The sequence below is a fragment of the Chiloscyllium plagiosum genome, chromosome 2 (genome assembly GCF_004010195.1).
Source record: "Chiloscyllium plagiosum isolate BGI_BamShark_2017 chromosome 2, ASM401019v2, whole genome shotgun sequence".
In the NCBI taxonomy this organism is placed as follows: Eukaryota; Metazoa; Chordata; class Chondrichthyes; order Orectolobiformes; family Hemiscylliidae; genus Chiloscyllium; species Chiloscyllium plagiosum.
In genome coordinates, this window is record NC_057711.1 from 9,933,092 (window position 1) to 9,947,845 (window position 14,754).

The following is a 14,754-nucleotide window of genomic DNA, read 5'->3' on the forward strand; positions in this document are numbered from 1 at the left end:
GAATGTGGAAGCATTGAAAAGGTGCAGAGGGGATTTACCAGGATGTTGCCTGGTCTAGAGCGAAGGTCTTATGAGGAAAAACTGGGGGACTTGGGTCTGTTCTCATTGGAGAGAAGAAGGCTAAGCAGGGATTTAATAGAGACATACAAGATGATCAGAGGATTAGATAGGGCGGACAGGGAGAATCTTTTTCCTAGGATAATGATATCAGCTTGTACGAAGGGGCATAACCGCAAATTGAGGGGTGATAGATTTAAGACAGATACCAGAGACAGGTTCTTTACTCAGAATGGTAAGGGTGTGGAATGCCCTGCCTGCAATGTAGTTAACTTAGCCACATTAGGGGCATTTAAACAGTCCTTGGATAAGAAGGGCGATGGGCTTACGTTAGTTCATAGGTCGGCACAACATCGAGGGCCGAAGGGCCTCTTCTGCGCTGCACTGTTCTATATTCTATGGTTCTGGGATTTTGATGTCAACATCAACACAAAAAGAAACTGGTAGGCTTAATTTGATAAAACATACTTTTTCATCCAGGATAATTTTATTACCTGTGACACATCCTGGGATTTCAATGTTGTGGCCACTTCAGAGGCATGGGTACAGCAGGGACAGGTATGGTTATTGCAGGTTTTGGGATTTAGATGTTTCACTAAGAACAGAGAAAATGGTAAAGAAGGGGTGGGGTGGCACTGTTAGTCAAGGACAATATTAAGGTTGCAGAAAGGACTTTTGAGGACTCGTCTACTGAGGTAGTATGGGCTGAGATTAGAAACAGGAAAGGAGGTTACACTGTTGGGAGTTTTTTATTGGCCTCCAAATAGTTCCAAAGATGTAGAGGACAGGATAGCAAAGATTATCCTTGATACGAGAGAGAGTGACAGAGTAGTTGTTATGAGGGACTTTAACTTTCCAAATATTAACTGGGAATACTATAGTTCAAGTACTTTAGATAGGTCAGTTTTTGTCCAATGTGTCCAATGTGGGCGGCACGGTGGCACAGTGGTTAGCACTGCTGCCTCGCAGCGCCAGAGACCCGGGTTCAATTCCCGCCTCAGGCGACTGACTGTGTGGAGTTTGCACGTTCTCCCCGTGTCTGCATGGGTTTCCTCCGGGTGCTCCGGTTTCCTCCCACAATCCAAAGATGTGCAGGTCAGGTGAATTGGCCATGCTAAATTGCCCGTAGTGTTAGGTAAGGGGTAAATGTAGGGGTATGGGTGGGTTGCGCTTCGGCGGGTCGGTGTGGACTTGTTGGGCCGAAGGGCCTGTTTCCACACTGTAATGTAATCTAATAATCTAAAGGGGCAAGGCCACGTTAGATTTGATACTGGGTAATGAACCTGGTCAGGTGTTAGATTTGGAGGTAGGTGAGCACTTTGGTGATAGTGACCACAATTCAGTTTTGTTTATTTTAATGATGGAAAGGGATAGGTTTATACCACAGGGCAAAAGTTATAGCTGAGGGAAAGGCAATTACAATGCGATCTGGCAAGATTTAGGATGCATAGGATGGGGAAGTAAACTGCAAGGGATGGGCACAGTGGAAATGTGGAGTTTATTCAAGGACCACTACTACATGTCCTTGCTAAGTATGTACCGGTCAGGCAGGCAGGAAATTGTTGAGTGCGGGAGCCATGGTTTACTAAGGAAGTTGAATCTCTTGTCAAGAGGAAGAAGGCTTACGTTAGGATGAGATGAAATGGCTCAGTTAGGGCGCTTGAGAGTTACAAGTTAGCCAGGAAAGAGCTAAAGAGAGAGCTAAGAACCAGGAGGGGACATGAGAAGTCGTTGGCAGATAGGATCAAGGAAAGCCCTAAGACTTTCTATAGGTACATCAGGAATACGAGAATGACTAGAGTAAGATTAGAATCAATCAAGCATAGTAGTGGGAAGTTGTGTGTGGAGTCAAAGGAGATAGGGGAAGTGCTAAATGAATACTTTTCATCAGTATTCACACTAGAAAAAGACAATGTGGTTGGGGAGAATACTGAGATACAGGCTACTAGACGAGATTGGAATTGAGGTGCATAAGGAGGAGGTGTTAGCAATTCTGGAAAGTGTAAAAATAGATAAGTCCCCTTGGACGGATGGGATTTACCCTAGGATTCTCTGGGAAGCCAGGGAGGAGATTGCTGAGCCATTGGCTTTGATCTTTACGCCGTCGTTGTCAACAGGATTGTGCCAGAAGACTGGAGGATAGCAAATGGTGTTCCCTTGTTCAAGGAGGAGAGTAAAGATAACCCTGGAAATTATAGACCTGTGAGCCTTATTTTGGTTGTGGGTAAAGTGTTAGAAAAGGTTTTAAGAGATAGGATTTACAATCATTCAGAAAGAATAAGTTGATTAGGGATAGTCAACACAGTTTTGTGAAGGATAGATCATGCCTCACAAAACAGGTAGATGAGGGTGAAGCTGTTGATGTGGTGTAAATGGGTTTCAGTAAGGTTTTTGATAAGGTTCTCCATGGTAGGCTACCGCACAAAATACAGAGGCATGGGATTGAGGGTGATTTTGTGATTTGGATCAGAAATTAGCTAGCTGAAAGAAGACAGAGGGTGGTGGTTGATGGGAACTATTCATCCTGGAGCTCAGTTCATAGTGACGTACTGCAAGAATCTGTTTTGTCATTTTTGTAAATGACATGGATGAAGGCATAGAAGGATGGGTTGGTAAATTTGTGGATGACACTAAGGTCGGTAGAGTTGTGGATAGTGATGAAGGATGTGGTAGGTTAGAGAGAGACATAGATAAGCTGCAGAGCTGGGCTGAGAGGTGGCAAATGGAGTTTAATGCAGAAAACTGTGACGGGATTCATTGGAAGGAGCACCAGGAATACAGAGTACTGGGCTAATGGTAGGATTCTTGGTAGTGTAGATGAGCAGAGAGATCTCGGTGTCCAGGTACACAGATCCTTGAAAGTTGGCACCCAGGTTGATAGGGTTGTTAAGAAGGCATACGGTGCGTCAGCTCTTATTGGTACAGGGATTGAGTTTTGGGTCAAGATTTGAGTGGTGCTGGAAAAGCACAGCAGGTCAGGCAGCATCCGAGGAGCAGGAAAATCGACGTTTCGGGCAAAAGTCCTTCATCAGGAATGAGGCTGGGAGCTTCCAGAATGGAGAGATAAATGGGAGGGGGTGGGGACGAAGGTGATAGGTCGGAGAGGAGGGTGGAGTGGATAGGTGGGAAGGAAGATTGGCAGGTTGGACAGGTCATGAGGATGGTGCTGAGCCTTTAGGTTGGAACTGGGGTAAGGTGGGGGAAGGGGAAATGAAGAAATTGGTGAAGTCCATATTGATGCCTTGGGGTTGAAGTGTTCCGAGGTGGAAGATGAGTCGTTCTTCCTCCAGGCCGGATTGAGTTTTGGAACCACGAAATCATGCTGCAGATGCACAAAACTCTGGTGTGGCCACATTTGGAGTGTTGTGTACGGTTCTGGTCACCCCATTGTAGGAAGGATACGGAAACTTTGGAAAGTATTCAGAGGAGATTTACTAAGATGTTGCCTGGTATGGAGGGAAGGTCTTACAAGGAAAGACTGAGGGACTTGAGGCTGTTTTCGTTAGAGAGAAGGTGGTTGAGAGGTGACTTAATTGAGACATATAAGATAATCAGAGGGTTAGATAGATTGGACAGTGACAGCCTTTTTCCTCAGATGGCGATGGCTGGCATGAGGGGACATTGTTTTAAATTGAGGGGTGATAGATAGAGGACAGATGTCAGATGTAGTTTCATTACTCAGAGAGTAGTAGGTGCTTGGAAAACTGCCTGCAACAGTAGTAGACTCGCCAACTTTAAGGGCATTTAAATAGTCATTGGATAGGCATATGGACAAGAATGGAATAGTCTAGGTTAGATGAGCTTCAGATTGGTTCCACAGGTCGGCACAACATTGAGGGCCAAAGGGCCTATACTGCGCTGTAATATTCTATGTTCTACATCAGCAAGTTGATGTGTGTTTATTACGCTGATAATTAAACATATTGTGAATGCCCATCACACATTACTTTAGCTACCAAGATTATAATTAATCATAAACTTAACCTAAGAATGTTTGCAAACACTACTCCAGGAATCAAAGCAATTCAGAATGGAAACTCCACATAAGAAGTCTGTTCAGAAATTTGCCACAGTGCCTGTAAAGCATAAGCAGCATCATGCACACCAGATAAGGATAAGAAAACTGCAAAATGCAATGATGTTGAGAATGAATTAGCCAAATGATTCTATCAAAACCCCAGCAAAACAACTAATTGTTATGAGATTTTTGAAAAGATCCAGACTATTCTGATCAGTTAAATATGGAAAATTGCAGCTGAAGGTGGTTCAGTTGTTTCAAGACCTATCATGCTATTTTGTATAAGAAAATTTGCAGTGAGGATTATTGTGCAGACTGATCTTGCTTGACATTGATGTATGGAGGATCCATGACATTCTGCCAGACGTGACACATACCCGACTGCACCAAGGGACTGTGGGATAAAGTGTTTCAACCATGTTTCAATTCTCACCATTACCAAGTGACATGACTAGATAAAACTACAGCTTCTCATAATGAAAAGGTCAAAACATCAGAAAAATAGTGTCTTTAAGTAATGAAATTGTCATGTCAATATGAGCCATTAAATTGATTTCTCTCTCCAATTCCACGTCCTTAATTCATCCAATGGATTTAGGGCTTATTCAAAAGTTTAAACACCATTAGTGGAAATGTCGTAAGCTATTGGTGTCAGGAAAGAGTGTACAGACAATCTATTGGGTCTGCTGCAGATTTAATGAAAAACTGGACACCGCGGGATAATTCTAGGTTGTTTTGTGCCTATAATCTCCATGGTCTAAGTGATGATGGATTCACAACTGATGAAGTTGAAGATGCCACCATTCAGACTGTGCGTGAATGTCTTGGCATAAAAAAAAGCACATATACATTTCTGTGCAAATGGATGAAAACATGCACTGTACTCTAGCACTCAAAAAATGAGCATATCACTGCTTCAATAATGAGGGGCCAGGATAACTGCCAAGAAGCTGAGGAGACTGAAATTGATGAAAAGCCAATATAAGCCAATATTAATCATGTGATTTACAAGGAAGCATTCAGAATGTGTGCAGGATCGGAGCAGTCAACCAAAGCCATCAACAGTGATAGAAGCAGCCAGCTATTTTTAAAAGTTACACAAGATTTGATCTGCAAAGAACACTTCTCATTTTGCTTTTTAATCATATTGTTAAATGACTAAAAGCAAAATAAGTTAATACACACAATAACAGAAGTAGAAATATAGCATTAAGAAATTGTGTTGATGTAATTTAGATATATTACATCCATTTCTGTTGGCAAAATTAGAACAGTCCTCATGATATCGATTTAAGTGGGTAGGACTGCAATACGTAGTGCATATCTTACACTTTGTTTCAGTGAGCTACTCAGGGTTATCAAGTTCAACTGAAATTGTTACTCATTGCAAGATGGGAAAAGAGAAGAGGTTATGATTTGTGAAATGGAATAAAGTCAAGGCTTTTGCAAAATGTGTATGGTCCCTTATGACAAACTTGCAAGCACCAGTGGATTAAGGTTTAATTTATGAGGATATCCTAGAAATTTCAGCAGGGAAGATAAAATGTATCTTCAGACAGTGGAGAACAGATTACATAAAAATCAATCCTGCTTGGAACTTGATAAATAATGCCAGATTTTTTGTTGTATCCCAACCCAGACCTTTTCCATATATATAAATGCTAGAACTATCAACTGCTAGATGCTTAAAAAGCTAGTGCATCATGCATCAAGTATTCAGATAGTTTTCCAGTTTCTTTATCCTTTTAAACATGATCAATCTCAGCACAACTGAAAATTTTAATTTTTTTTCTTTTACAAACAGATATGCCACATTTAAATACCTGAAGTGGATGTACAGTGTGAAGAGTTCTCCTGACCATCTGTGTAGGGAGGTGGTGGAGTATAGTTAGCTATCTCCAGTTTACTGATAGTGGACGGTGGTGTTGGTGGGGGCGGTAATAATGTACTGTTTGGACTACTGATGTCACCTTCTGCCACCAGAGTCAGATCAAATGCATTTTCATCCTCATAAGGTGGCACAGTTTCTGACTGCCGGACTTCAGACCGCTTTTCCCACCTTTGTTCATTGACATGAGGAATAGGAGATACTGGCACATGGAAAGGTGCATCATTTTTCTGCTTAGTAGCTGGCTCTACATAATCAGGTGGCATTAACACAGGCCGATGACTGTTATCGTGTTGAGTTGTTGACTTAGCTTTCATGTTGTTAGAATTCTCATTGAAGTTTAGTGCTGATGAGATAGCTGCTCCAGAGTCCACATACTCTAATTTATCAAACTGTTCTGTGGACGTCACACTTCTTTGCATAGTTTGGCTTCTTTCCTCTCTATTTCTACCATTTCCTTTACTAACTGCAGGTGTCGAGGAGCCAGGTTCAAGTACAGGTGGCTTGAGGCGTAGAAAATCTGGAAGTACAAGATCTTCTTTGTTCAGAAGCCCACGCTGGTCATTCACTCTATTACTCTGAGCTTTTGATAGAAGGTCAAAAAACTCTGCCACAATACAAAATAGGAAAATGATAGCTAATAAGATGGACATTGACCATATTAACTTTTTAAAGAAACTGTACTTTTTAAAAAAAGATATTACTTTTGAATCAAAGCCTGTATGATATTTTGAGAGGGTCACATTCAGGGGCAACCTATATGCATATCAATTTATTTCAATTTTAAATGTCTGTGATCATACATTTCAGCCTCAGAGCTAAATATTATTTTACTTAAAGCAGTACAGTTTTAAATAGGAGGGAATAGTTCTCAAAAGAGACAAGGAAGGTTTTGTTAATCAAACAAAGCCTCAAGACTGAGCATGACAAACATATAGTATCCTTGTCCTTCTCCTCCATGTACAGTAGCGCTGAGCAAAGATCTCCATCCACGTCAAGTGTGCTGATTCCAAACAAGCAGACCCAGACTTTAGCACTGGCAGAATTTAAAGGAGAAAGTTCACCGACTTATTGATCAAGTTGTCAATTATCATTTACAGTAAAAATTATTTAAAGTGTATGAGTAGGGGAAACATTTCAGAAAGTCAACATCAGATACATGCTGTATGGAGCATTCAGCAGATACATGCTGTATGGAGACTCAGACAGAATAACAGAAATAAAGGAAAAAAGACAAAGGGACAAACTTGCATTTACATGGTGCCTTATGACTTGAGAATGTCCTTTCAAATGAAGCACTTTAGAAATGCAGTCACTTCATATGAAAACAGGGAGACAGAAAATAAACGAATTAAATTCTCAAAATGTTAAACTCTTATGTGTTAATCCTTTAAGAATAAATATTAAATTCAATTTTTAATAGCTTTAAGTTTTCCAAATTTAAATTACAGTAAAATATTTGCAAGAAATGATTGCGAACAATATTATCTACATAATTTAAAGAAAGTTCTATCCCACAAGCCTAATGATAACTCGTTTGCCTGTAGCACAAATGGGTTTGCTCCCTAATAAGACATAAAATTTTTAAATAAAGAGTGACCTTTCAGTCTATCCAGAATTATAAACTATTTCATTGCCTCAAAATATATCAATAGCAAAGGAATTCTTATGTCAAAGGAAACTTATAGGAGGCTTACAACAAGATTAGTGAAGTGACAGCACCTTCATTTACATCAGCTTTTGAATCAAAAGAAAGGATGGGGGACAAAGAAAATGACTAGCATTTAAAAAGCATATAAAAAGCTTTATAGCCAATAAGATATTTTTGAAATGTAGTCAAAGCTGTAAAGGTAATCTTTTAGGGGGTAGCAAACAAGTGATAGGTTCCAGGTTCACAAACTGTGATTTTCTCATGCTGAATATTAAATGAGCAGATATACCAAATACTTATTCCACAGTAAAACAAAAGGATTTCAAGGGTACAAATTTAAGCAAACTACTCCTTATGTAGTTTAATAATGAATGGCTATGGTAAGGTACTTGAAGCATGTTTTTGACTCTGATATGTAGCTGGAAGTAAGGATCTTGGGCTACAGATGTAGTGACCCTATCTCTGAGCCAGATGATCTAGATTCAAGTCCCTCCTGTCCTGAAGTGTGTCATAAATCTCTAGACAAGTTGATTAGAAATTATCTATATCTGGCAAATGCAATGCAATCACTTGAACTTTAGGCAAGGGTTAAAGATATGTGCTTTTGTAAAATTAATTCTTGGGATATGGGCTTTGCTGGGTAGCCCAACATTTATTGTCCATCCCTAATTGTCCTGGAGAAGCTGATGGTGAGCTGCCTTGTCAAACTGCTGCATCTACATGGTGAACATACATCAATAATGCTATTGGGGGTGGAGTTCCAGAAGTTTGAAGCAAAAACACTGAAGGAATGGCAATATACTTCCATGTTTGATGGTGAGTAGTTTGAAAGGAATTTGCAGAAGGTGGTTTTCCAATGTTATTCTGATCATGTCCTCCTAGGTGGTAGAAGTCACGTGTTTGAAAAGAGCTGTCTAAACAGCTTTGGTGATTTGCTGTAGTATGTCTGGGAGATGGTACACATTGCTCCACTGTACATTGGTGGCGAAAGTAATGAATGTGTTTTCTGGGGTGCCAATCAAGCAGACTTTGTCTTTGATGGTGTTAAACCTCTTGACTGTAGTTGGTGCTACACTCACCCATACAAATGGAGAGTTATCATACTCTGCAAGTGTGCTTTATAGATGGTGGCCAAGATTTGAGACAGAGAAGATTTGCCAGTTTCTAATCTGATCTTGCAGCCACAGTAGTTACATGGCTGGTCCAGCTCAGTTTCTGATCAATGTTGATAGTGGGAGACTCAGCAATGATAATGCAATTGAATACTATGGGGTGATGATTGTATTATTTCTTATAGGAGAAAATCATTGCTTGATACTTGCTATTTGTCACTTATTAGCCCAAGCCTGAATGGCATTCAGGTCTGGCTGCAGTTGGGCATGGACTACTCCAGTAACTGAAGAATCACAAATGTTGAATATTGTGCAATCATCAGTGAACATCTCCACCTCTAACCTTACAATGGAGGAAAGGTTAGTGATGAAGCAGCTCAAGATAGTTGGGCCTAGAACATCACCCTAAGGAATTCCTGCAGCATTGCACTGCAACTGAGATGTCTGATGTCTAATAATTATATCCATCTTCCTTTGTGCTGGGTTTGATTCTGAGCAGTGGAGAGTTTGCCTCCTGATTTCCATTGATGAGCTCCTTGATGCCACAGTTGGCCAAATGCTGCATTGATGTCAAGGACATGAGTGATCCAGATGAATTTTACAACAATTGGCAATGGTTTTGTGGTCACCATTAGGGTAGTTTTTAATCCGGGTTCAATTGATTTGAAATTCAAACATACGCTGTTGTGTGATTTGAACTTGCCCCAGGTGCATTTGCCCGGGACTCTGATTATTAGCCCAATAATAAGACCACAACGCTACCACCATTCCACAACTACAGATGAAAACTCTGTTTTTTTCAAGTTTAGGAATGTTTGTCACAGAGAATTTCAAGTTGTAGCTCACCAGTGGTACAATTTACCTTCTACTTCATCCATATTTAGCTTTGGCTGTCTCTTTCTGTTTGTCGTTTGCATTACATCTTTTTTTGAAAGCCTCACATCTTTGGAATATTTTCCATTTCCTCTTATCGAAAAGGGTTTCTCTTCAAGTCTTCCTTCCTCCTGTTGTTTGTAAAATTGTTCATAAGTGAGACATAGGTTATAGTATTTCTGAAAACATCATCAGAATATATTAGGGCTCATGCCCGAAACATCGATTCTCCTGCTCCTTTGATGCTGCCTGACCTGCTGTGCTTTTCCAGCAACACATTTTCAGATCATAATATATTAGACTATTTGAAGGCACTATCTAGTAACAGACAGTCAAAACTAAATAGAGAGGAAGCAGATGAATTACTTACTAACCACTAATCTTAATAGTAAAATTGATGAGTATAAGTGAAAGATATGTCATGTTATATCAAAAACATCAGCAAAGTATGTTGATATATTTGGTGGACATAGTAGCTGCCAGGGTAAATATTTTCCTATACTTTGCTACCAACTTCCTAATCTTATTTTCTGTAAATATCAATGGCAGAACAATAACTCAATGAAATCTGAAAAGATAGAATTTTACCTTCACACCAGGGTATGTGTTAATGTTGGAAGAATCTGATTTCCCTCTTATAGTCTTCTCTCTGTCTAAATGAACAATGAAATACCAAAATACCATTAAATGACTAGACGCAACATTCTGTGACATTTTGGCTGGTTTTCATTTTGATAGTTAGTCTGACTGTTGCCATTAACAATGTTATTCACTATGTTAACACCGAACTCAGGAGTACTCATGGTGTCAGAGGTTATATTGCTCCTATAGAGCAGGGGGAAGTACAGGTCCAAAATTTATATTTGGGAAAAAGAAAACTGTTCAGGTTTGATTAAGCTGGAAAAGTAGGGTTTTTTTTCCACTTCACACAGATGCAAGTCTTTTTTTACTCCTTGACATGCCTGTGTTTTAGAAATAAAAAACTATGCTAATAATTCTTTGCCCATATATTAACTTGGTATTTTATCCTAGCAGTTTTGTAGGCAGGTTTTTCCAGTACGGGCAAAGACATGGAACTGAGATTTTATTAGGTTTTTGATTGATCAGGGAATGAAAGGTTATGGTGGCTAGAGAGGAAAGTGGAAGTGAGGTCACAGTCAGATAAGGTACAATCTTTGCAAATTATGGAGCTGGCTTAAACAGTTAAGTAGCCTATGCCTGCTGTTAATTCTTATGTGTTAACAAATCAACAGAAGTCCACAGTACAATGAAACACAAATTAAGAATACAACTGTGTGATTAAGTAAGCAAAATTATCAGAATGAGGAATACAGTTTCTAAGGATATCAGAAAAACAAGATTGTAAGGACTATGGGAGATCAGTGCTTTGAGATGACAATTATGATGCTGAGGGAAGTGTATTGTAGAAAGAAGAGGACATGTAGGTCCTGGGCCTTCTCCACCGCCACTCCCTCACCACCCGACGCCTGGAGGAAGAATGCCTCATCTTCCGCCTCAGAACACTTCAACCTGAAGCATCAATGTGGACTTCACCATTTCCTCATTTCCCCTCCTCCCACCATCCCCCAGTTCCAACCTTCCAGCTCTGCTCCTACCTACCAATCTCCCTTCCCACCTATCCGCTCCACCCTCCCCTCTGACCTATCACCTCCATCCCCACCTCCATTCACCTATTGTACTCTTTGCTACCTTCCCCCATCCTCCTCTCTGACCTATCACCTCTATCCCCACCCCCATTCACCTACTGTACTCTTTGCTGTTCTCTCCCCAGCTCCCCCCCCACACCCCCATTTATCTTTCCATCCTGGAAGCTTCCTGCCTCTATTCCTGATGAAGGACTTTTGCCCGAAACGTCAATTTTCCTGCTCCTCGGATGCTGCCTGACCTGCTATGCTTTTCCAATACCACTCTGATCTAAACTATTGTAGAAAGAAGCAGAGTACGGTTGCTGGGAAGAAATATCATGAACCAACAGCAGTCAAGTAGCACTGCATCTGAATCATGATGTGACCAGAGTCCTGGCAAATCACATAACTAGTGCAGTTGATAGGGCTTTCAACTAAGTACTAAGGAGTTGTTGACAGCTGCATAGAAAATTATTGAAAAAGTTAAACGAGGGAGGGGTCAGCATACGTTAAAGTTTCCAGGAAATGTAATAGGACAGAGAATATGGAAAGGTTCAGGAATCTAACTTCAGGCACAGCAGATCAGGGGACCACAATGAGAAGGGGGCAGTCAACACAGGACTGAGTGGGTTGTACTAAATGCATGCAGTATACAAAAGAAGGTAAATGAGCTTGTAGCACAGATTGAAATTGGCAGGTACGCTGTATAGAATCATAGAGTTGAGAGCTAAATATCCAAGGATACAGATGTTATTGCCCAGGCAGATGGGCAGAGAGGGACTGGATTACCTTGTTACAAAGAAATGAAATTAAATCAACAACAAGAAGTTCAAGGTCTGTGTAAAAATTTGTAGCTCGGATGCCGGTTGCAGTTGTTGTGGGTATGTTCGCCGAGTTGGGAAGTTGGTTTGCAGACATTTTGTCCCCTTTCTAGATGACATCCTCAGTGCTCTGGAGCCTCCTCAGCAATGCTTCACAACCTCCACAACAACAGATAACAAGAAGTTGTGTAGAGTTGGAAGGCATAGAATGTCTGTGGATAGCGTTGAGGAACAGCAAAGGATAAAAGACCCTGACGGGAATTATGAACAGGCTGCTTAGCAGTTGTAAGAAAGTGGGGATGAACATAAATCAGGAAATAGAGAAGTCCTGTAAGAAAGACACTATTATAATGATCATGGGGCATTTAAATATGCAGGTGGATGTGGAAAATGAGGTTGGTAGCAGATCTCAAGAAAAGGAATTCATGGCATGTCTACAAGATGGCATTCTGGATCAGCTTGTGGTAGAACCCACTGGTATGACAGAATTAACCCTGACATTTCAGAGGGTGAAGACTGAATCAGATGTAAAGATATTATAATTGAGTAAAGGTAAGTACAAAGACATGAGGGAGAAGCTAGCCAGAGTTGATTGGAAGGGGGATCTAGCAGGGAAGACAGTGGAGTAGCAATGGCAGAGATTTCTGGGGCTAATTCAGGGGGCACAGCACTAATCCATCTTAAGGAACAATAAACATATGAAGAGGAGGATGAGGCAACTATGGCTGACAAGGGAACTCAGGAACAGCATAAAAGCAAAATGAAAAGCAGACAATGTGGTGAAGATTAATGGGAAACCAGAGAATTAGGAAACCCTTAAAAGCCAGCAGGGGATAACTAAAACAGCAATAACGGGGGTACATGATGAAAATTGACAATAAGCTAGCTAGTAATATAAAGGTTTGTAAGGGTTTTTTTACATACCAAAAGGTAAGAGAGATGCAAGAGTGGACATTGGACTGTTGGAAAATGTGGCTGGAGAAGTACTAATTAGATTAGATTAGCTACAGTGTGGAAACAGGCCCTTCAGCCCAACAAGTCCATACCGACCCTCCGAAGAGTAACCCACCCAGACCCATTCCCCTAACTAATGCACCTAACACTACAGATGGCCAATTCACCTAACCTGTACATCTTTGGATTGCTGGAGGAAACTGGAGCACCCGGACGAAACCCACGCAGACACAGGAAAACGTGCAAACTCCACACTGACAGTCACCCAAGGCAGGGATTGAACCCGGATCCCTGGAGCTGTGAGGCAGCAGTGTTAACCACTGAGCTACCATGCAGCCCCAAATTGTGAACAAAGAAATGGCAGAGAAACTGAAAAAGTATTTTGCATCAGCTTTCACAGTGGAAGACGCCACAGCATACCAGAACATCGAGAGAGTTGGGGCAATTGTGAGTGTAGTGGCAATCACCAAGGAGTAGGTGATGGGGAAGATGAAAGATCTGGATAAATAACCAAGATCAGATGGACTATACACCAGATTCTGAAGGAGACAGACAAACAGATCGTGGAGGCACTGATGTTGATTTTTCAGGAATCGTTAGTCAGGGTAGGTCCCAGAGGACTGGAAAATGATTAAGGTAAGTGTTAAAGAGATGGAGGCAGAACAAACAAAAAAGTTAACCTGGCCTTGTTCATTGGTAAGATCTTAGAATTTATTATTAAGGATGAGATTGCAGAGTACTTGAAAGTGCGTAGTAAAATAGGTCTGAGTCAGCATTGCTTCATCAAGGGGAGGATATGTTTGACAAATGTGTTAGAATATTTGGGGAAGTAACGAGAGACAAATGAGAACCCATGGTGTTGGGGCAAGTACTGGTGTGGATAGAGGATTGGCTGACTGGTAGAAGGCAGAGAGTAGAGATGAAGAGTCTTTTTAAGATGGCAGCCGGTGTCTTGTGGAGCTCTGCAGTGATGCGACCACAATATATATTAACAATATGGACAAGAAACTGAGGGCAATGTTGCTGACTTTGCAGATAAGTGGAGAGACAGTAGTGTTGAGAAAGTGGGGAGACTGCAGGATTTGGACATGCTGGGTGTGTGGGCAAAGAAGTGGCAGATGAATACGGATGCGGCAAACTGTGATATTATACATGTTGATAGGAAGAACAGAGGCATAGATTCTTTTTTAAATGGGGAAAAGCTTTTGAAGTCTGAAGCACCAAGGGTCTCAGGAGTCCTAGTTCAGGATTCTCTTAAAGTTAACACGCACGCTCACTTTGAACTTGGGAAGGCAATTATAATATTTCAAGATGGCTAAAATACAAGAGCAGAAACATACTGCTGAGGCTCAATAAGGCTCTGCTCAGACTGCATTTGGAATCTTGTGAGTGGTTTTAGACCTTGTATCTAAGAAAGGATATGCTGGCATTGAAGGGGGTCCAGAGGAAGTTTACAAGAATGAATCCTGGTATGAAGCGGTTGGAGGACTCTGGGTCTGAATGAGGGGGAACTGATTGCAACTTACAGATTACTGAGAGAGCTGGATAGAGTGGAGGTAGCAGCAAAGTCTCAGACTCGAGGGCACAGTCTTAGAATATGGGATGACCTTTAGAACAGAGATGAGGTAGAATTTCTTCAATAGAGAGTGATTATCTGTGGAACTCAATGTTGTAGAGCGCTATGGAGTCCAAGTCATTGAGTGTATTGAAGACAGAGACAGATAGGTTCTTGAT

General features: G+C 41.0%; 1 protein-coding gene across 1 annotated transcript in view; it reads right to left on the bottom strand.

Annotated features, from left to right (window-relative positions):
* Positions 1-14,754, bottom strand: part of rgs12b (regulator of G protein signaling 12b) — a 269,956-nt gene that overhangs the window by 59,711 nt on the left and 195,491 nt on the right. Inside the window, exons 16-18 of the mRNA XM_043703699.1 lie at positions 10,188-10,252; positions 9,589-9,730; positions 5,899-6,570 (exon numbers count right to left, since the gene is read on the bottom strand). Coding sequence (XP_043559634.1) covers positions 5,899-6,570; positions 9,589-9,730; positions 10,188-10,252 — 879 coding nt within the window. The remainder of the gene's footprint in view (positions 1-5,898; positions 6,571-9,588; positions 9,731-10,187; positions 10,253-14,754) is intronic.